The following is a 15,355-nucleotide window of genomic DNA, read 5'->3' as shown; positions in this document are numbered from 1 at the left end:
AGGACATCACAGAAAACCACAATTAATAGCACAAAGCCACTTCTCCTTGTCCTCTCTGCCTTTCTCCACCAGGGACATGTCGTCTCACTGTTATTTTTCTCTCTCTCTCTTTGCTGCAGCCTGCTCGTCTTGAAATAAAATGATCAAAAGCAAAGTCCTTTGAATTACAGCAGATTGTTGGCTGTTTGCTACAGTGCATTGCTTCCATTGAAGCTGCCTTTTGTACTGTTTCAAATACACCAGCCATTCACAGCGGAGGGGAATTTTGTGCTTAGAGTGTATTCTTGTACCCGTGCTTGTCACCAGGCACATCATTAGCATTCCTCAGCCAGACTGCACCTTTGCTGTTTGCAAGAGAGCGAGAGAAGCTGGAGGTTCCTTTCCACTCTTCTTTCCAGCACTCCTCAGGAACTGTAAGGGACAAAACGCTAAAGAATAAACTGCTGAAATCTATCTTTAATGATCGCTAATTAGTCCAAGCAGAGAGGCCTTTAATGATATGTGCGAGTACAAAAGTTTGGACCATAAATCACAGCATTATTAAAGAGTGCTGCTTGTCACTGGCAGTTATAGCCTGTTTCCTTAATGGCTTTCATTATAAAGCAACTTGGCAGCTGTCAGCTGTTTTCTTGTAATTAAACAGCCAATGAGCAGCTAATTAAGACATATGTGTATGGAGCAGTAGAGTTGGGCATGTTAATGATGTGCTGGAATCAATTCATTAAGTCAAAGGATGAGGAATCCAGTCGGCGTGCGCGCGCAATCCGTTAGCGCTGCACATGCCAGCCCGCCGTTAATCAACACTAATAACTCAACGGAAGAAAAATACCTTCCACTGTTATCGTTTCTACCCAAACACGCCGCGCTCAGCGCTCTCCGACTGCCGCTGTTATCGAGAAACAGCCGGGAAAACACCATCGCAGCAGCGTGATTATCTGATCTGTGTGACAACGTCAAAATATCTCCATCTGGAATACAATAAGCCACTCCTCGTGATCAATCATTCATAAATGTTGTCAGTAGTTAAAAGAAAAAAAAAAGCGACTATAAAGTCACAAAGTGATCCTTCAGCCCAGAACATTTTCCACCTACTGTGATTCAGTCAGTTTCCTGAGGTGTTTTTGTCCTCTTTCTCCCGTGCAGGGCTTCTTCAGGAGGAGTCAGCAGAGCAATGCAGCCTACTCCTGCCCCCGTCAGAAGAACTGCTTGATCGACCGTACCAGCCGCAACCGCTGCCAGCACTGCCGGCTGCAGAAGTGCCTGGCAGTGGGCATGTCACGAGATGGTAAGCGTTTGTTGAAAGAGCTGCAGGTGGTGGGCGGATGCAGCAGAGTGGCAAGTGAGTGTAGGGAGAAAAAAATAAATAAATCTTGTGAAATAGCTCAGTGAGATAACATTGTTTTATATATATATCTATATCTATATCTATATATATATATATATATATATATCTATATCTATATCTATATATATATATATATATATATATATATATATATATATATATATATATATAGCATACATTTTTATGAAGAAATAAATAAAAACTAGTGAGAATGTCAAAAGATACAGGATGGATAAACTAATGGAACAAAAGGGTCATGTTGATAATTTGTGCTCACAAATTATTAATTCCAGAACATAGATAAGTATATGTACAAATTATTATTAGTATTAATAATAATAATATTATTATGATTGTGTTTGTAATTTGTAATTTGTCTACTTTTAAATTCAAGATGTAGGTTTATATTACAGAAAATTATACATTACTTGAAAATATGTTAACTTTTCAAATTTCCAATTTAAACAATGAACTGAAATTAAATTTACATGTTATTTGTTTTATTTTGCTAATATTATGTTATCATTTTACTGAGTTTTATTTTATTCATTTTTTACTTTAAGAGATTCTGTGCATAGTTGTTGGTTCAGTTGCTTGTTTTTAGCTGTGTTTAGAGTATGCGGACATTGACGGCTGTAATCTGCAGGAGTTTGTCTTCTTACAGAAGGAAACTGCACTTTTGTGGGAATTTAAATTCCTGATCACTCTAAACTACTTCACCTATGTGTAAAAAATAATTTGTTTTTTTGAGAACTTCAGTAAAGACTGGTGTTTGTGTTTGGATGCAGCTTCATTGACTTGGTGCATTTGTTGCTGTGATAGAATGTGGTTTTGATCCAACTGAATGTTGGGTCTGACACGAGTGCTGCTGCAGCTGAGACGCTGTAACGGGAAAACACAGGTGTGCGTGCTATGACTTCCTGCTGTGCCAAGCCGGTCCAGACTGGGCCGGCGTGATCAGAACGCAGCTGTGATGAAGACTATAACTGGGATCCTCATCTCAGCTGCTGTTTCCACTCACGTGCACAGTACATGCAGTCACACGGGTTTTTTTTTTACACACTACTTTGCTGCAGCTCATACATATTTTGATGAATGTGCATGCACACAGACGTGTGTGATGAGCGCCGCCGTGTAACCGCACACGGAGACACACTGTCACATGCACACGTGCACATGCAATGGGGACAGACGAAGGTGACTCTTCACTCACCAGACTCTTCACTCAACACACCAGATCCCATCTGCCGGCGCTCTGCTCTGTGACACTCCACTCGCTTTCCACTGTGCACGCGCACGTGCGCATACAGAGGGACATGCAGAGTGACCAGCTGACACATGGCCAGACCTCCAGAGCTCCAGCCAAGGAGCCTCAGTCTCACCACCACTGTTTAGTCTAGAACCGTAAGTGTGGCAGCCTTTCTTGTTTATTTGTCCATCTATACCTTTGTTGCTTATGATGAGCATTTCACAATGGAAATTATGGAATAATTCATCATTAAGCTTAGAAAATACTCAAATATATATATATATATATATATATATATATATATATATATATATACAAGGTCTATTAGAAAAGTATCCGACCTTATTATTTTTTTCAAAAACCATATGGATTTGAATCATGTGTGATTGCGTCAGCCAAGCTTGAACCTTCGTGCGCATGCGTGAGTTTTTTCACGCCTGTCGGTTGCGTCATTCGCCTGTGAGCAGGCTTTGAGTGAGGAGTGGTCCACCCCTCTCGTCATTTTTTCATTGTTTAGGAATGGCTCAGAGATTGCCGCTTTGCTCAAAACTGTGAGGGACATCAAAGTGGACACCATTCGAGAAATTCAGATGGTTTTTGGTGAAAATTTTATGGGCTTCAAAGAGATTACGGAGTGTTACTGTCGCTTTAAGGACGGCCCAGAGCGACTGGTGGTGCGCCGCGCTCCGAAGCCGCCATTGACAGGCTGAGCGACCATTTCATTTCTAAAGGGATGGCTGTCTGGATCCGTGACCATCGTGTGCAATTTCTCTGGTTATCACAAGAGCTGGACATCAACCAGGCGCACCACCAGTCGCTCTGGGCCGTCCTTAAAGCGACAGTAACACTCTGTAATCTCTTTGAAGCCCATAAAATTTTCACCAAAAACCATCTGAATTTCTCAAATGGTGTCCACTTTGATGTCCCTCACAGTTTCTGAAAAAATTTTGATCAAGCAAAGCGGCAGTCTCTGACCCATTCCTAAACAATTAAAAAAACGATGAGGGGGTGGACCACTCCTCACTCAAAGCCTGCTCACAGGTGAATGACGCAACTGACAGGCGTGAAAAAACTCACGCATGCACACGAAGGTTCAAGCTTGGCTGACACAATCACACGTGATTCAAATCCATATGGTTTTTGAAAAAATAATAAGGTCGGATACTTTTCTAATAGACCTTATATATATATATATATATATATATATATATATATATATATATATATATATATATATATATATATATATAAAATCTGTGACAGACACAAAGGTGAGACTGTGACATCACTTGTTTTGTCTGTTGAGGATTCTCTTATTCATATACATTTAATATACAGCACCGTTTGTTTTAGTGGCCAGCAGGACACTGCAGTATGCATGAAAGCTTCACAAGCCACTTAATAAGCCTCTTTATATAATGGCTGAGTGGATCCTTGTCATTTGATTGGTGCTTTGATTATTCATCCCATTTGTGTTCAAGATGAAGTGTGAGTGGGACCGAACATATCCCAGGTTTCTTCTTCTGCTGTGAAGCAGAATTTTACACAACCATCGTTGTTTATGTCACTGTCATGGCTGTGCCTGACACTGCCTAACTCCCCCAACTCATAACTGAGTAAAGAGGTGGAGCGTGACTGTTGTGATCTGGGCAGAACCATGCCCCTAGTTGGGCAGTGCAGTCTGGTTTGAGGGCGGGCACTAAAGGGGTAAAATATGACACATATGTCGTATATGACATGACATTATCTCTGAGTTTTTGGGCAAATTACACGCAAACAAAGTGAAAATGCAAAGAAAAAGTGACAATGCAGTGGGAAAGTGGACATATGTTGTGGTTTGTTTATGACCCGGAGCACAAACATGTCGAGGCGGTTTTGCAGGCGAGAGAACGTAGCTACTCTGGTTAGCTGTGTAGGCTAACACTTACCAACACAACGTCTCACATTTTCCTTGTCCTCCCTTCTCTGCTGGGAACTGAAAAAAAAAAACAAAAAAACTTTTTGCAACTGCTTTGGTGATTGCAGCCGAAAACAAAACAGTATACCATTTTTCCATGTGAAGTTATGCTGTGTATATATTGCAGAATGGCAGCAGCTGTCCTTATAAGTGGTCAAATCCTGCAATATCATGCAGGATTCAAACAAGACTGCAGTGCCCTATTATTTGTAACTTTTTCGCTTAAAATAGCTTAAACTGATAACTTGTACAAAATTTCACCAGGTATAGTTGTCATAAATGAGGAAAGTTGTAAGAGACCAAAGATTTTTTTTGTTTGTTTTATTTTGTTTTGTTGATATACCACACTATAAGCATGTTTATTGATGAGATTTTAACATAGGAGAGAAGCTTGAGATTTACAGAAAACCCACTCATACTGACCAATATCTGCTCTTTGGCTCAAACCACCCCCTTGAACACAAGCTCGGGGTGATCAGGACTCTTCAACACAGAGCCCTACAGGTGCCCACAACTGCAGAGGGAAGGGCTAAAGAACAACAACTTGTCCGGAAAGCCCTCACAGTATGTGGGTACCCACGATGGTCCCTGGACAAAGTGCAGAAGTCCCAGAGAACAAAGAGACCAGATAGACAGGAGACAGAGACAAGAAGAAAAGGAGTGTCTCTCCCTTGTTTAGCAGGAGTAGGGGAAAAACTACAGAGGATCATCAGACAGCACAAAATCCCAGTTTACTTTAAACCTGTTAACACCTTGAGACAGAAATTAGTTCACTCTAAGAACAGGATCCCTAGTTACAAACAGAGCAATGTAGTGTATTCTATCAGATGTCAGGAAAACTGTAACGAACACTACATAGGTGAGACTAAGCAGCCGTTACACAAAAGGCTATACCAGCACCGCAGAGAGGGCGCCGGTGGACCTCAGTCTGCAGTTCATCTCCACCTTAAAGACACTAACCACAGGTTTGACAACAAGGAAGTTAAAATCTTAGCCAGAGAAAAGAAATTGTTTGAGAGGGGAGTGAAAGAAGCATTGTATGTGAAAAAGTTGAAACCCATCCTTAACTGGGGAGGGGGTCTGAGACACGCTTTGTCCCCTGTTTACAATGGGGTACTCAGGTCAAAGCAGTTTCAGTATTTTGTTCATGGTAATGAGTCATTCACGCTGTCAGGAGGGTCATCAGGAGAGGCGTCAGTCCCATCATTAGGAGGGACAGCTACCCTGTCATTAGGAGGGTGCTAACTAGAGCACAAGAGGTGCTAATTAGAGCAATTGTTAGTCACTAGCCAATAGCAGTCTGCCTCTCGGTAGGAGGAGTCTGGTTAGGTTTAAAACTCCAGCTTTTGCTGGCTTCTGTTTGTTCTTCTCTACAAGAGTCAAGACAGAATTCAGACTACCAGAGCAAGAATTTTAGCTGAGGAAGCTTCTGCAATTAGAAGCGAAACGTCCTCGCGTCAAGCAACCCAGCCCAGTCGAAGATTCAAGCTTCTCTACTATGGAAACCACCTGGACAACTGAGAGCCTTCACAGAAACATTTTAACATAGGCTTCTATGGGAATTGGCTCACTTTTGGAGCCAGCCTCAAGTGGCCATTTCAGAAACTACAACATTTACCCACTGTGGTACTCATAATGTAAATGTCTACTGAAGATTCAACATTTGTCTTCACAGCATAGAGAGAAAGAGGGAGAGGAAAAGTGTGTTCTAACACAAGGCACATATAAAGCATAAATGGTAAACAAGCACAGCAGAGCTAATTTCTAAGACTGACATAGTGCGTAATATCAACCAGTTGAACAACAAACATATGCTGCTATGTATGTACAGACACTGTGCTGCTTTTAGCTCTTAAATAAGAAATTGAAAAGCAGTGCAACCCCATGGTAAATCAAAAGGAAGCGTTTAAAACATTTGTTTCAGAGCTGTTGGTGATATAATGTCCCATTTATCAGAGATTATGATTGCTTCCTTTTGATATGGAATCCAGATCAATGTTGAAAACAGGGGTGTTTCAAAGGTTTGAAATGTTTCAAAGCAGTGTTTTGAGGTAGCTCGGAGCTGTGGACTCGACCATCTTTGTTCTTTGTAAGCTTTTTAATTACAAATATCTGAGTTAACCTGGCTTGCTGTGTGGTTAAGTGCATAAACAGACCAGCTAAGAAATCTGTGCTATAGAATTTCCACCAAGTGAAATGTCAATGTTATTTAATTTGTGTATTAGCAGTGTTAGCACTGATTAGCAGTTGGAGTAGAATGATACATGACCTCAACAGGACAATACATTCACGACACACCTTCACGATTCAGTACATATCACGATACGTAATTACATCACTGTTCACACTAGTAATGTAGAAAGTACATAATCTGTGGTCAATGTTTAACTTTAAAGAAACAAATTATCCTTTAGTTTAAATTGTATTTGTTAATGTTATCTATTTAGCATTTGTAGATTATGTAAACCATTTATGATTCTTCTGCAAGAGATCATTATGTCATCTAAGCTGTAGTTAAGTTTTAATTGTATCAAAATGCTCATTTCAAAAAATTATACAGTTAAATATAGGCCTAACCATACGACTCTCATGATGTGTAATATATCATTCCACCCCTAATTAGTACTTCTTGAGTTCTTATTGATGTTAGTTGCACTGTTACACCACGGATACAATATGGTTTTTATTATTTTGAATACTCACACTCAAACCACCTGTCATGAAAACCATCACCAAATCAAAAAAAATATGCTTTAACCAAAACACCTAATCCAAGATTATCCTGTTAGCTTCACCTTGTTTGTCAAGTCTGACGATTGGAACGATAGTCTTCCCCAACATGTCTTGGTCAACTAAGGAAAAGACATTTTGCCTGGAGGCCTATTTTGCCAACAAATCATACCATTAGGAGCATAATTTGGAAAGGACATGGCATTTATGCAAAGCTACCAAGATAACTGAAACTTTGGGGAATGATCACACACAAACTGAAAGTTAAGTCCAGCAAATTTCTTGAATTTTTCTGGACCTTTGTAGATTTTATTATAATTTTTATGTGTTCTGGGTTTTGTTGGGTCACACTGTATACAACCCCTGGCAAAAATTATGGAATCACCGGCCTCAGAGGATGTTCATTCAGTTGTTTAATTTTGTAGAAAAAAAGCAGATCACAGACATGACACAAAACTAAAGTCATTTCAAATGGCAACTTTCTGGCTTTAAGAAACACTATAAGAAATCAAGAAAAAAAGATTGTGGCAGTCAGTAACGGTTACTTTTTTAGACCAAGCAGAGGAAAAAAATATGGAATCACTCAATTCAGAGGAAAAAATTATGGAATCACCCTGTAAATTTTCATCCCCCAAATTAACACCTGCATCAGATCAGATCTGCTCATTGACATTGACCCTATGTGTCTTTTTGCAAGGAATGTTTTTGCAGTTTTTGCTCTATGGCAAGATGCATTATCATCTTGAAAAATGATTTCATCATCCCCAAACATCCTTTCAATTGTCCAAAATATCAACATAAACTTGTGCATTTATTGATGATGTAATGACAGCCATCTCCCCAGTGCCTTTACCTGACATGCAGCCCCATATCATCAATGACTGTGGAAATTTACATTTTCTCTTCCGGCAGTCATCTTTATAAATCTCATTGGAAAGGCACCAAACAAAAGTTCCAGCATCATCACCTTGCCCAATGCAGATTCGAGATTCATCACTGAATATGACTTTCATCCAGTCATCCAGTCATCCACAGTCCACAATTGCTTTTCCTTAGCCCATTGTAACCTTGTTTTTTTCTGTTTAGGTGTTAATGATGCCTTTCGTTTAGCTTTTCTGTATGTAAATCCCATTTCCTTTAGGCGGTTTCTTACAGTTCTGTCACAGACCAGTTTCCTCCTATTCGTTCCTCATTTGTTTTGTTGTACATTTTTCGATTTTTGAGACATATTGCTTTAAGTTTTCTGTCTTGATGCTTTGATATCTTCCTTGGTCTACCAGTATGTTTGCCTTTAACAACCTTCCCATGTTGTTTGTATTTGGTCCAGAGTTTAGACACAGCTGACTGTGAACAACCAACATCTTTTGCAACATTGCGTGATGATTTACTCTCTTTTAAGAGTTTGATAATCCTCTCCTTTGTTTCAATCGACATCTCTCGTGTTGGAGCCATGATTCATGTCAGTCCACTTGGTGCAACAGCTCTCCAAGGTGTGTCTCCTTTTTAGATGCAGACTAATGAGCAGATCTGATATGATGCAGGTGTTAGTTTTGGGGATGAAAATTTACAGGGTGATTCCATAATTTTTTCCTCAGAATTGAGTGATTCCATATTTTTTTCCTCTGCTTGGTCTAAAAAAGTAACCGTTACTGACTGCCACAGTCTTTTTTTCTTGATTTCTTATAGTGTTTCTTAAAGCCAGAAAGTTGCCATTTGAAATGACTTTAGTTTTGTGTCATGTCTGTGATCTACTTTTTTTTCTACAAAATTAAACAACTGAATGAACATCCTCCGAGGCCGGTGAGTCCATAATTTTTGCCAGGGGTTGTATATGCAGAGAGAGAAGAGAGAGAGAAAGATGCATGCTTTGCATTGTATGAATGACATCTGACACATATTTTTCACATATTTTTTTCCTGCTAATCCCAGCTGTGAAGTTTGGTCGCATGTCAAAGAAGCAGCGAGACAGCCTGTACGCTGAGGTTCAGAAACACCGGCTGCAGCAGCAGCAGCGTGACCACCAACAACAGCCCGGAGAGGCGGAGCCGCTCACGCCAAGCTACGGCCTCTCAGCCAACGGCCTCACAGAGCTCCATGACGACCTCAGTGGCTACATGGACGGACACACCCCCGATGGCAGCAAACCAGACTCTGCAGTCAGCAGCTTCTACCTGGACATCCAACCATCTCCTGACCAGTCAGGCTTGGACATCAACGGCATCAAGCCGGAGCCCATCTGCGACTTTGCCCCCGGGTCTGGCTTCTTCCCTTATTGCTCCTTCACAAACGGGGAAACCTCCCCCACCGTGTCCATGGCTGAACTAGGTGAGGACCAGGGGAAAAACATGGAGGGGGAGATACAGTAAAATGGTGAGGGGGGTGGGCGGGAAGAGAACAACTCAACCGTGGGGCAAACGACACAAAGGTTGCTTAAAATAGCAGGAGTTCGGAGACTCATCTCCAACACTCATTAAAAGAGCCTCTTTTTTTGTAATTAGTTTCCATTAATTAGGGCCAATCAGGATCCAGCAGGGCAGGCATCTGGGGAAATCATTTTTTTAGGCTCCCCCGTGCATAGGAACTCCTTTTAACAGATGTGTTTTCAAAACCATTTAAATTTTTACACTCAATATTTCTCTCAGAGAAAATTTGACCTTTGTTTCAGTGAGTAACGTGGCACCCCTCCTCCTCCGCTTCACGCGTTTGTGTCATAACTAGATTGGCTTTGCCTCAACCTTAAGCTATGAGCTTCCTGGAGGCAGTAACAGGAAATGTCAACAAGCCTTTTCCCAGTTAAGATAGAAAGAGAGAGAGAGAGAGAGAAAGCCCACACGCATCCTCCTCCTAAAAAGCTCAGTAAATAAATGTTCTTTTTCTGTCGTGTGCTTTATCTGTGAGGGCTTTACTTTCACGTGTGCCATTCCGATCTCAGCTGTGATCTTTGCAATTTGTAACTGTGCCTGTTATATATATGTTTTTTTTTTTTGTTTGTTTGTTTTTTTGCAGAGCACCTGGCCCAAAACATCTCGAAGTCCCACATGGAGACATGTCAGTACCTGAGGGAGGAGCTGCAGCAGATGACCTGGCAGGCCTTTCTGCAGGAGGAGGTGGAGAGCTACCAGAGCAAGGTAGCTCCAACATCACGGAGAGCGTGATCATGGAAAGGCGTTGTTTTGAAGTGAATAACCCATTCTTCTGTCCTATCTTCTTGTTAGCCCCGGGAAGTCATGTGGCAGCTGTGTGCTATCAAAATAACGGAGGCCATTCAGTATGTGGTGGAGTTCGCCAAGCGCATCGACGGCTTCATGGAGCTGTGTCAGAACGATCAGATAGTGCTGCTGAAAGCAGGTATGACAGTCTGTCAGCACGGCTGACTCCCTCCACTCCCACCCACCCCCGCCTCAAGCCTCTGGCATTGTCACAAGAGTGGAGCTGACCTGACTACACAAAGCCGTTGTCTTCATGCGCATGCACAGTGTCACATAGAGAAGGCCCCGCCCTGCCATATTCTTCACTTCTGTTCGTTTCGCACAGGTGGGGACGGGCCCGGCGTTAGACAAGCGCCGTTGTCTTGAGCTGAGATAATACCGATCGCAACGGCTATTTCCTGTGTCTTTACTCACATGCTGTCTGCACACTGTCACATATGTTTATGCAGAAATGCCTGTCCCTGGGTTTGTTTTTCTTTTTTCTTCTTCTTCTTCTTTTTTGGTCTCCCTGGGTTTAGCACACCCAATATAAATAATGAAAAAAGATTGAGATTTGTTGTCAGATATGACATTTTAAAACGGTTGCATCTCCCTGGGAGGCAGTAATAACATCTGTTACATTTTCCTCTTTTCCTCTTATCCGCTCCTGCAGAGTGGCACAAATTTGCAGGATAAAATAATTTTCCTCCCTATCTTGCCATGAATAAAGCTTGAATGAACAGCTGCTGTCACTACTGAATCAAGCACAGTTTTTTTGTCTGCTGTGTCATTTTGGAAGAATAGGCTGCTGTTTGATATTATCATCTGTAAAGGTGGTCCCCCCCCTCCAGTGAATTTTCTGTTTCAGTGTCTTTGCTTTATATTATGTAGTGTATGCATGCAGGGGTGGTGGCCAAGTGGTTAGTGCATTTGGTTTCAGTACGGAGGCTTCCTGGTTCAAACCCCAACCCTGCCACATTTCTCCATGTAATGTGGAGTTGCATCAGGATGGATATCTGGCGTAAAGCTTGTGCCAAATCAACGTTGTGACTCTGTGTGAAAAGAAGAGAGCAGCCGAACGGTCTTACTGTTGTATGCTGCTGTTGTATTGCATATTTTATTTGTTTCTGATTACATTTTAAAAATAATAATTAATATTATGAATATTTTGGATCATTTTAAACTTTATTACAAAGTTGAAAACAAAGACTTTTATTATTATTTTTATTATTATTATTATTATTATTATTATTATTAGTGATGGCTTACAGCCAATCTGCAGTACCATCATGGCCCACCAGGGGCCCACATTCCACATTTTGGAAATTAGTGTTGTCAACGAATACATCAAACCACAGTGTTTTGTGTCAAGTGCATCCAGTGTAAAATTTCTGCCAAACCATCATGCAGATCCACCTTGTATCGAAATGTGCTGTTGACATGACATTTTCACCACGTCAGAAACAAGTACAAAAAAAAAAAAATTAAACCATAGATGTCCATGAATTAAGTTATGTGTAATAAAATAGAATGGCAGAGGGAAAATGTATTGAGCACGCTTACTGAAATTTATTTAATCCTTCATACAAAAGCCATTGTTGGGTTATTTTCCCTCTCGTATGGCTAGTATACTGGCATAGTATGGTACTATGCTTTTTACTCTTTTAAATTAATTTTATTAGGAAACGGAGCGGGCCGCAGCCTCAACTTTATCTAAATTCTGGGTCTTTTAGTGAAGCTTAGGGCTAGTTTCATCTTCATCATCCTGGTAGATGACACCAGATTTTAATCATGAATGTCTCTGTACATTTTTCCATTGATCCTTCCATCAATTATATGAAGTTTACCAGAGCTGAATGCTGCAAACAACCCCACACCATGATGTTTCTACCTCCAAACTTCACTGTTGGTATGGTGCTTTTGCGGTGATGTGCAGTGCCATTTTACCTGCAGACATGGTGTGTATTATGGCATCCAAAGTGTTCAGTTTTGGTCTCATCTGACCAGACTATATTCTCCCAGTATTTCACAGGCTTGTCTAAATGTTGTGCAGTAAACTTTTAACGAGCTTCAACGTTTTTCTTGAGCAATGGAGTTTTGTGTGGTGAGCATGCATACAGGCCATGAGGGTTCAGTGCATTATTTGTGGTTTTCTTTCAAAACAATTTTACCTACTAATTCCAGGTCTTTCTGAAGCTCTTCACAGGTGGTCCTTGGCTCTTGAACAACTCTTCTGATAATTCTTTTCACTCCGTCAAAAGATGTTTCTTGTGCGACACCTTGGTAATGAGACACCTTTTTATTGGTCATCAGTTGGAACTGAACCAGCTGATATTAATTTGCACTGACAAGGGGCAGGATTGCTTTGTAATTACTGCTAGATTTCAGGTTGTGTCTTGTCTTTCCATGCCTTTTTGGACCTCCCTTTCTTCAAGTTTTCAATACTTTCTCCCTATGTCATTTCACATTATTCCATAAAACTTAATTTATGGATGTCTTTGGTTTTATTTTGTTGTATGTGTGGATTACTTGGGTTGTTACTAATATCTGGTGAAAATTTAATGTCAATAGCAAATGTAAATATATTTACTGAGACAAATGTTGGAGTGTTCAATATTTATTTTACCCGGTGTGTGTGTGTGTGTGTGTGTGTGTGTGTGTGTGTGTGTGTGTGTGTGTGTGTGTGTGTGTGTGTGTGTGTGTGTGTGTGTGTGTGTGTGTGTGTGCGTGCACGTGCGCGTGTTTAAGTATATTGCATATTTAATTTATTCTGATTACTTTTGTCTTACGGCCCACCTGCAGTACCATCAAATCATGGTCCACCAGGGGGCCCCAGCCAACACTTTGACAATCAGTGTTGTTGAAGAATAGTTCAAACCACGGTGTTTTGCATCACTAAGTGTTATGCATGAAATAACAAAAAAAAAATACGAAGACCATATTGAGCATCTTGTTTCCGTCTGTGTCCACAGGATCTTTGGAAGTGGTGTTTGTCAGAATGTGCCGTGCCTTTGACTCTCAAAACAACACAGTGTATTTTGACGGAAAGTATGCCGGACCTGATGTGTTCAAGTCATTAGGTAAGTGTGTGGGTGTGGCTGTGGCCATGTTTGTGTGCGTTACCCAACACTGTACAGCATCTCGCTCCTCTTTGTGTAATAACCCAAAATTAGAGTGTGGCCTGGATGCGAACCCAGTGAACTCATCCCTAGCACTGCTGTCTCTGCATCGTTTATTTATGGTAGCAGAGGTGCGAGTGAGACTGTGGTGCGTATGGCTTCTGTAAATGTGGAATAAATAAAGACACACACAGCGTCTTTGTGGAGTGCGCTCTCACTGAGAATGTAACATAAAGCATCTCAGAGAAGAGCGTCTGATATCTGTGGCATTATTAAGACGCTCCACACAGACTTGTGGCTTTTTAGGAAGAAAAAAAATTAATGTATGTCCCACAATGGCAATATAAATGCCAAATTCAGACTTTGGACAAAGCTGGAGCTGTCTCATTGTCCTGTGTGTTCCGTACTGAGGGGTCTACAGTGGGGGAGGTAGAGTGATGGGCTTCCCGAGCTGCAATGGCATCCGCTTGTCTCTCTCCATCTCCGATAATTGATTTAACTAAAAGCCTCAATAGTGACCTCATTTTGGCTTGCATAACACCACCCAACTGCCAAAAGTGGCTCGTCTGGGAGCAAAACTCTGTAAAAGCGTCGCCTGTTCTGCTTACAACACTCCCGTGTGCTGTCAGCATGCTGCTCTTTTTCATTCCTCTCCCCTCACCGTGCGCCTCTCTCCCAATAAAGATCAAGAGTGACTGTTGTTCTTTGGTCTTCCTTATCCTCAGCCCTCTCTCTCTGTCCTTTGCTGTGGCAGGCTGTGACGACTTGATCAGCTCCGTCTTTGAGTTTGGGAAAAACTTGTGTTCTATGCACCTGTCTGAGGATGAGATCGCCCTGTTCTCCGCCTTTGTGTTGATGTCTGCTGGTAGGTGTCACTCACACTGGGGAGGAGGGGGGGACCATAGACACACATCCGCTCTGCAAGAACATTGATGCCTCCTCACTTTCATATTCTCCTTCGTCAATTAATGTTCAGTTTAATATAAAATAGTGGTAACTGTTGTTTTTTGACTGTGAGGTTGACTGCATAGGAGTTTGTTCCAAAGCAGCTGGACATCTTGTTTAGTCCTCAACATGCTTTATGGCTCATCCAAGTGACTTCTGCAGGGATTTTTATCCACCAAAACCTAAAGAAGTCACCAAGTATGTTGAAGATGAAACAAGAGGTCCAGATGCTTTAGGATAAATTTTAGGGTCCTCTCTTAGGACCCTGTCACACCTTGATGATTTAACCAGCGTATGCTGACGTATGAACAATGCGCCGAATATGCTGGATACGTCGAATACTTTAGTGCAGCTATCACACCTTGTCACACAGCATCTCTTCTCCACACAGAGGCCAAACAGAGTAATTGAATATTTTTTTAATTTTATTTAATTTTATTTTTGTCTTGGTGGATCATGGGATTTATTTTCATCGCGTGCAGAATGCTGAAGACTCGAGTGATGCCTGTGATAAACACTAACGTGAATCAATGAGGCACTGTGACTCTTTCAATTTTTAAAATAAGCTAATTGTCTTGTTGTGGCACAAAGTGCCAGCGTTCTCTGGAATGCTGTAATGCTGGAATGCTGAATGTTTCTTCAGCCATGACAAGGAATGCACTAAAGTACTTTCAGACATCATTTTCCAAAATCAGGATGCTTTTTGGATAAGTTTTGTCAGAGTGTCATGATGAATCCAACTGAAACGAACAGGTAAAGTTAAAAGTTAAAGAAATAATAAAGTTGTCTGAAGTCAGGTAAGATTAAGACTTTATTTTTACT

At 41.1% G+C, this 15,355-nt stretch overlaps 1 protein-coding gene across 2 annotated transcripts in view; it reads left to right on the top strand.

Annotated features, from left to right (window-relative positions):
* The window catches only part of roraa (RAR-related orphan receptor A, paralog a), a 564,142-nt gene that overhangs the window by 545,291 nt on the left and 3,496 nt on the right, over window positions 1-15,355 (top strand). For both annotated transcript variants that reach the window (XM_034176482.1, XM_034176483.1), the window contains 6 exons: window positions 1,144-1,285; window positions 9,211-9,606; window positions 10,288-10,409; window positions 10,497-10,629; window positions 13,442-13,549; window positions 14,343-14,453. In XM_034176482.1, coding sequence (XP_034032373.1) covers window positions 1,144-1,285; window positions 9,211-9,606; window positions 10,288-10,409; window positions 10,497-10,629; window positions 13,442-13,549; window positions 14,343-14,453 — 1,012 coding nt within the window. The remainder of the gene's footprint in view (window positions 1-1,143; window positions 1,286-9,210; window positions 9,607-10,287; window positions 10,410-10,496; window positions 10,630-13,441; window positions 13,550-14,342; window positions 14,454-15,355) is intronic.

This window comes from Thalassophryne amazonica, chromosome 8 (genome assembly GCF_902500255.1).
Source record: "Thalassophryne amazonica chromosome 8, fThaAma1.1, whole genome shotgun sequence".
NCBI classification, from domain to species: domain Eukaryota; kingdom Metazoa; phylum Chordata; class Actinopteri; order Batrachoidiformes; family Batrachoididae; genus Thalassophryne; species Thalassophryne amazonica.
The sequence above is the reverse complement of the archived record's forward strand: the minus strand, read 5'-3'. Positions and strand labels throughout refer to the sequence as shown.